This window comes from Melanerpes formicivorus, unplaced genomic scaffold, assembly GCF_026170545.1.
Source record: "Melanerpes formicivorus ecotype bairdi unplaced genomic scaffold, bMelFor1.0.p_v2 SCAF_15, whole genome shotgun sequence".
NCBI classification, from domain to species: Eukaryota; Metazoa; Chordata; class Aves; order Piciformes; family Picidae; genus Melanerpes; species Melanerpes formicivorus.
Genome location: NW_027142367.1, coordinates 10,369,468 through 10,377,113, shown reverse-complemented (window position 1 = coordinate 10,377,113; position 7,646 = coordinate 10,369,468). Strand labels below are relative to the sequence as shown.

Here is a 7,646-nt window from a genome sequence, read left to right as displayed (position 1 = left end):
GTCAGACTTCAGCTGGCTGTTACTTAGGAGCCAGGGAGTGTGTTCTCATTCCACAGCTGGGTTAAGCTTCCTAGAAAGCCAGTGACAATGCAGCAGGATGGGATGTGAGGGACTTACTGCTTGAAAGAGCTAACCAGGAAGGTTTCTAGGGATCCCAGATGGTGCTCTTTAACAAATGAGCCTCAGCAAAGGAAATTGAACAGGAATCAGCCAGTTCAACAATGGGATAACTAGTCAGAGCAGTTATGGGCCTCCCAGAGAAAGCATGTGGCCAAACAGATGGTCCCAGTCAAAGTAGCTCCAGAGGCTTCCACCTCTTGGAAGCGTGTGAATTCTCAGCTGCATTTGCTCCTCAGTGTCAGCCACCAGGTTAACAAAAGCTCTGGGTTTATTGGTGTCTGTGTGGAACACAGATGAGACACAAGCTTGGATTAACACTGGACAGGTCATATTTTTGATATCACACTTAGCCAACTGGTTTCCACTCCCATAAAGGACTGAAAGCAATAAACAAGTACGGCCTCAGAGGAAATGAGAGGATGAGTTCCATTTTCTGCGTGACTAAATGCTTCACAGAGTTCTGTGAGGGAATTTAGAAACCTTCCCATGGCCTCATCCAGGGCTCACAGGAGTCAGCATAGTATTTGGTTTTGTCATGATTTTTGTCACGTAAAGAAGCATTCTTAGAATTATGGAGTAGTTTTGGTTGGGAAAGACCTTTGAGATCATGGAGTCCAAACAGTCTGGTGCTAGACCCCATCCCTCAGCAGCACATCTCTTGACCCTTTTAAATATCTCTTCTTCTTTTATGAATAAAGGGGGAGTTTGGGGGCTTGCCCCTCCCCTAGTTAAATGAACTGAAGATGAATGAATTAAGGGTGGGAGGTGGTCTCTTCTCACATGCAACAAGTGAGAGGATGAGAGGAAATAGCCTCAAGTTGTGCCAAGGGAGGTTCAGGCCGGATACTCAGAAAAAATTCTTCACAGAAGGGGTTATCAATCATTGGAACAGGCTGCTCAGAGAGGAGTCACCATTGCTGGGAGGGATTTAAAAGACATGTGGATGTGGTGCTTAGGGATGTGGTTTAGCAGTAGGAGCTTAGCAGTAGTGGTGGGATTGTGAGCTCTAGGCTAGCAGACGTGGCACTTGGTGCCATGGTTTAGTAGTCATGAGGTCTTAGGTGACAGGTTGGACTTGATGATCTTTGAGGTCTTTTCCAACCTTATTGATTCTATGATTCTGCATGAGCCAACACCCCAAAACCTGGAACTCAAAATCAGCAACTGGAACAGGAAGCCTCCCATGTTACAATCTGGTCTTAAGCCCCACAATACTTTGTTTCATTTTGAAGCTGGCAGGAGGCAGGATAGTTTTGAATAAACTCAACCTATGACATCTCAGACGTCTCTTCCAACGTCAACAGTCCTCCGATTCTATGATTCCATGAACCTAGGAAGCACCATCGTAAACCTACCATCACAAAGCACTCAAGCAGCTTGTGAATACTGAGGTGGGGTTTGTCTGGGGTTTTTTATTTCCACTTCACGTGGTCTCCAACAGACTCTGCAACAAGACCAGTTACAATGCAGCACACCCACAGATCTCCAGGGGTTTCCCAACAGGAAGGGAGGTCTCGGTGAATGCTGTACGTAGCTAGTTGAATTGATAATGATTTAAAAACTCCTTTTGTTCTTGTTGTATTTTTTTTCTTGTCTTTTTCTTTTTTTTTTTTTTAATAGTCAATGCAAGAATACCAACAATAAAAGTACAGTACAGGTAAATTCACAACAATATTACAGTGGAACAGGTTGACTCACATTGATGTGATGGTACAGTAGTAGTTATGTACATGCACTAAAGTGCGAGGACCCAGAGGCATGCAAGTCAAGTATCGTAGGTGTATTTTACAGCTAACTCCGTAAGACTTTCTGAGGCATTCTTTCACCTCTCTCTCTTTCCCCCCTCCCCCCTTTTCTTCATTTTTAATATATTTTTACACTCTTTTTCTTTTGTTTTACCTGTATTCCCTTCCATCTCAATCCATACCGGTCTAGTGAACTAGCTTAAATGGCTTTCTTCACTACTCGAAAAGGTCTCGCTTCAGACAGTTGAAGCCTCTTGAAGAACCTTGCTTTTAAAAAACTCATAACACTGACATTAAACCAGAGAAAAATTAACTTAAGACCCTAGTTTTACATGAAATAATAATAATAAAAAAGGGAACCTCCCCCCCTAAAAAAAAAATCCAACAACAAAACAAAACCAACCCCCAAACTCAAAATGTAACAGTGCAAATATAACCAAAAGGCAGTCAGCATTTGGAGAGAGCGCGAGCACGTATCCAAATTCCCTTAAAACTTCATTTAGATCCTTTGTACCTTTTTTTTCCCCCCCATGTTTTTCAGTTTTCTTTACCTTTTTTATTTTTATTTATTTTTTTTACTTTGTTAATATACTGTATGTAGAAAAGATGGAGACAAAAATAGTTTTCTCAGCTATGAAAAAAAAAAAAATCAAGTTATTACAGGCACATTAACTGTTTCATTCTAGAAACACCTCTTGTTTCCCAGGTTGGACATTCAGCAGCTGTATCTGAGAACATTCTTGGACCTCTCTGAGCGGACCTCTCTCCTGGGTGGCAGACACAGCTGGCAGGTGACCTGGCCGAGGCGAGTCGTAGCCCTGCTGTTCCTCTGTGGATTTAGGCTGGCTCGCCTCCCTGGCTGGCGGTCTCTGCCCATGGCTCCTTGCTTCCACTCTCCTCCAAGGAAGTCAGGTCTCCGGTGGACTGCGACTGTGAGGCAGTAGGGGAATGTGAAGCCCATCGCGACGGTGGGCGACGGTTCGCTGGTCTCTCTGGCCGGGAGAAGCAGGGTTGGAGGGATGGGGCTAGTGCAGAACAAGGTAGTTCCTTGGCAGCCAAGAAAGCAAAACAGTGGTTAGTGACTTGCATTATAAGCTGTTTAGGTGCACAAAGAGTTAAAAAGAAACAAATTCAAGCTAAAGCTAAGCCTGGAGAAGAGGAGGCTTTGGCAAGACATTATGGTGGCCTTCCAGTACTTAAAGGGGCCTTTAAGAAAGGCAGAGACAACCTCTTGATCACGGCTTGTTGTGACAGGACAAGGGCTGATGGGTTTAATCTAAAAGAGGGATCTTTAGACTAGAGATTAGGAAGAAATTTTTGACACTGAGGATGATGAAACACTGGTCCAGAGAGGTGGTGGGTGCACCATCCCTGGAACCATTCCAGGTCAGGTTGAATGGGGCTACGAGCAACCTAATCTAGTTGAAGATGTCCCTGTTGACTGCAGAAGGGTTGGACTAGAAGACCTTTAAAAGTCCCTTCCAACCCAAACTATTCTGTGATTCTATGATATGTCATGTCATGGGACAAAAGCAACAGAAAAGGTAGCCAGGTGGACGTGCTGGTGATGAATGAATACTGCTGAGGGGTATTTTTATACATCCTACCAGCTGTATTTAAAGTCCAATTTGATCCTTCAAGGTTCACAACCCTGAAATAAAATCTTGACTGTATCTTAAATCAACTCCAAGTAGCACCAGACCTGCTGATGAGAACAGCATGATTGCTGGTGCTGCAAAGGCCAGTATCTAAACCAGGAGTAATGCTTAGATCAACTCAGTTTTGACAGCAAGAACAAGACAGCAAGAACATGGCTGTGTGTGGACTCCAGGTATCTGCATGTATATCCATGATTTATGGTACAGGTAAGGAGGGAACAAAAGTAAAAGATCTGGGATGTGCAGGAACAGCTGATAAAGTTTCAGCTGCCTTGTGCTCAAAACCAAAGAGCTATGAAGCACATTTGCATGACAGTTCAGGAAAATCCACTATTCATCACAGTAAGTGGAAAAAAAAATAGAAGGAAAAAGGCCAGGTTTGGCATTTGCAAGCGGGGTGAAAGTCAACCACTGACTCATTCTGTCACCTTCAGAGTCCAAACCGACATAGAGGAGAAAAATGTCAGCAGCAGAGTAATGACTACAAGACTAGTTGTGATCTCCAGCTGGATAGAAGATGAGGCTGACCTAAGATTTCATCTTCTGGACCATCACTCCTCACTGCCAGCTGCTGAAGCCTGAGTTACAGGATTCAGTGGTACTGTACATTAAAGATGACATGTACAGAGATGGGGAAAAAAATTCAACTTTTATTCCTCCACTAACATCCTGCTGTTCAGTCTTGCTTACCCTGACCTTGCAATTAGAAACAACCTGCAGTTGTGATTTCTCACCCTGGCACCGTGCTGGAAATTGCTTCTAATATTGATAGACTTTGCCCATAGCCAAGCTGGGCTTTTCCATCTTGCTCCAAACACTCCTTACATTGAGATGAGTGATTGAAGGAGCAAGTTGGTCTTGTAGTACCAAAGGCAAACTTCTGAATTTCACTGCAGGCTTTGGAATTTAGAAAAGAAAGTCAAAGGAGTTTGTCAGCCTAGAGGAATGTGCACGCTGGAGAGGGGAAGAGAGTAGAAAGTGGTCTCAAAATCATAATGCAAAGTGGTGATTAATGAAGAGAGAGACCAGAAGTGACACAACACAAAGAAAAAGCTCTGGCACAGAAAGGCAGACAAACCAAGGCAGCAGCAGGATGACACCATAGGAAGGAAAGGATTCAGGACACCATAGGAAGGAAAGGATTCAGCACACCATTTCACACAGAGAAGGAGGAATGTGACTAGGGATGGAGGATATTGGAGTGGGTAACATGATGTGATTGGCAGTGAACAAACAAGGTGATGTGCCACTTCTCTGTGGCAGTGGGAGGACCAACCATGAATGTTACATGACAATTTGGACGACACAGAGCTGAGGTAGGAGAAATGGAGCTTGTGGAGGTGTGTGTTTTGGAAAGAGTTCATTGTCAGACTTACAGAAGCCCCTGTGATGGGTGAATATTGATGCCTTTGGAATCAACAAGCCATCACAGAAGCTGGTTGTGGAGTCTCCTTCTCTGAAGACTTCCAAAACCCACCTGGATGTGTTATTGTTCAACTTGGTCTAGAAGCACCTGTGTTAGCAAGGGGGATGGACTGGATGATCTCCAGAGGTCCCTTCCAACTCCTGCATTCTCTGATTCTTGCAAAGGGGTTGAACTAGATGATCTCCAGAAGCCCCTTCCAACCTCTACCACTGTCTGATTCTCACAAGAAGGTTGGACTAGATGAACTCCAGAGGTCTCTTCCAACCCCTTCCATTCTCTGAGTCTCCTCTGATTCTGTGATTCTATGCTCAGAGAGGCTGTGGAGCCTGGGCCAGCACTGCTGCCTTTCTGCATCTTCAGCCCCAGCCCAATTTCTGCACCAGAAACTTCACAGCAACAACCCTCTTTAAAAAAACAGTAAGGCTGAAGTATAAAGTGGTGCTAATGAAGACTGACTCTGTGTCCTTACTTCACCTCCTGCCTGAGGCAACATATGGTCTGTGAAAGCGGCCACTAGGCTCAGATTTGGTAATGCAAATCCATGTGACCAGCAGTGCTCACGGGCAGAGCAGCACAGTGAATTAGAGGCTCTGAGATGAGATTTGTGGGGCTTTTTTGTCTTAGCCTCTTTCCAAACAGCAGCTTAAAATGATATCTCCATAGCCCTGCTTGCTTCTGGCTGCTTTATCTGAGCTTTATAGCAGTAAATGAGAGGCAGCATGGTGATAACTAAATTTATTTCCACTGCTGCCTCCCAGTTCAAAAGCCTCTCTCCAGCATGCCCACAGATGTTGGTCAGCTTTTACTGCACGGCAGGGTTAAGCTCATCTTATCTGGGCTGGACACATGGCCAGCAAAACACATGGCTGTGCTGGTGAGGGATGCTGCTCCAGGGCCAACAAGTGCCTGGTAGAGTATCTTATAATGTGCTGTCTATGACATGGACATGGTTTAGTGGTCATGGTAAGTGTTGGGTTGATGGTTAGATTTGATGATCTTAGTGGTCTCTTCCAACCTTAAGGATTCTATGATTCTATGACCTGCAATGTGGTTTGCTGGATGTGTGCTAAGGAAATTCAGTCATGATGAGGAAACTGACTGGGATGATTTCTTAAATTCCCTCCTTGCTTACCACAGGTAGCTGTCACAGACAGACATGTCTTTGAAAGAATATCCTCTGGATAATTTAGTTTGGGGGCTACTTGGAAGTATGGGTGGAGAGGCAGCACTTCTAAGCCCAGACATTGAAAATGGGGAAAATTATTTCAGCTTCAATTTCAGGCTATTTCCTAAGCCAGGCTGTCAGCCATCGTGGCTGTTAAAAAATAAATCAATCAGTTTTCTGTCTCTGAGGTGGAGTGGATGATCACAGCTCACATCTGCATAGCTTCTTCCCTCCATCCATGATCAAAACTGGGCTGGGAACAGCCTCATGAGCAAAAGTGGTCATCAGATATGGGCTGGTGATGGACCTTCTTCCCAGCCCTCTCCAAGGCCAGAAGGAATGTACCCCTGTGGGCAGCTTGAAGCCCTGTGTAATGCCATGTATTTGTTCCAGACCACTGTATTTACTAGAGGTCTGAATCCCTCCCCAGGGTTTTTGATTTTACTTTTACACTGGGCTTAAAATTTCCCAGTTTGGTAAAGTTCAACAAAATATCCCACCAGCACCAAGTTTGACTGAAGTGTGACCTCTCCATTGCCTGTGCTGCTGCAGGAGATGGCAGATGGGCTCCTATCCTGAGGGCTTCCTGAATGTCACATAGAAAGGACCCCACAGGGCTGCTGAGTGTGCATTGATACCTCTGGATCTGTGGACATTTAGATCCCTTTGTTAACCCGCATGTTCAAACACGATTGCTTTCGGAAAGCTCTGGAAAGAAGGTAGAAAGGACTTACAGCAGTGAGGCAGGCAGGGTTAGAGTCCCCAGGGGGTAGTTAATAAGACAGTTTGGTTCTGGACAGAACAGACAGAAAAGAAAAAGAAAGCAAGTAGGTTGGAAAAAAAATGGTTTAATCAATTATTATTTTTTTTTAAGTGAAGATTTTCGTGTCTCAGGAAGGAGTCTCCAGAGTTTATTACCCATTCAGATCATGTTACCGCTGCTAGCATGGGGAAACTAATAGTCAGAAAGAAAAGATAAGCCACCAGCAGGAAACGATATAGAAAGGAAGGAAGGAAACAAACCAACCTTTTACAATCCTAGCACAGTCTCAGCAGTGGACATAGCATTAAACAAACCAAACATTTCTATTCAGGAGAGAAATGAGCTCTCATCCTTTGCCTACCTTGAGTAGAGCTAGGGATAAACCTTGTTACTGTGAAAGAGGAATAAAGCTGCATTCCCACCCCCCCCCACCCCCCCCCCCTTCTTTGTTTGATTGCAAGGGATAATTTCTGCTTTGGAAATCATTGACAAGTGAAAAGGTGACCAGTATTTTGTGCTGCTCTTGCTCATGTTGCTCAGGTTTCATGAAAGCCCTTTGCCTCACCCTTCTTCCATGTTCCCATTTAGCACTGATGCCAAATGGGAGATTCAGACTAAAGTCTGGAGAAGAGAAAGCTGCAGGGAGACCTTATGGTGGCCTTTCAGTACTTAAAGGGGGAAAAGATGGGACAGTCTTTTTAGCAGAGCCTGTTGTGACAGAACAAGAGTTTGAGGTTACAGGAAGATTTAGACTAGATAGAAGGAAGAA

General features: G+C 44.4%; 1 protein-coding gene across 8 annotated transcripts in view; it reads right to left on the bottom strand.

Moving 5' to 3' along the window:
• Nucleotides 1-2,002: 2,002 nt before the first annotated feature.
• Nucleotides 2,003-7,646, bottom strand: part of MTCL1 (microtubule crosslinking factor 1) — a 124,526-nt gene continuing 118,882 nt past the window's right edge. For 5 of the 8 annotated variants that reach the window (XM_068147592.1, XM_068147595.1, XM_068147597.1 and 2 more), the window contains one exon: nucleotides 2,003-2,912. In XM_068147592.1, the coding sequence (XP_068003693.1) occupies nucleotides 2,703-2,912 (210 nt within the window). In that variant the 3' untranslated portion in view covers nucleotides 2,003-2,702. Of the gene's footprint in view, nucleotides 2,913-6,848; nucleotides 6,907-7,646 lie in introns of all 8 variants that reach the window. The other 3 variants (XM_068147599.1, XM_068147596.1, XM_068147598.1) reach the window with 1 other exon arrangement.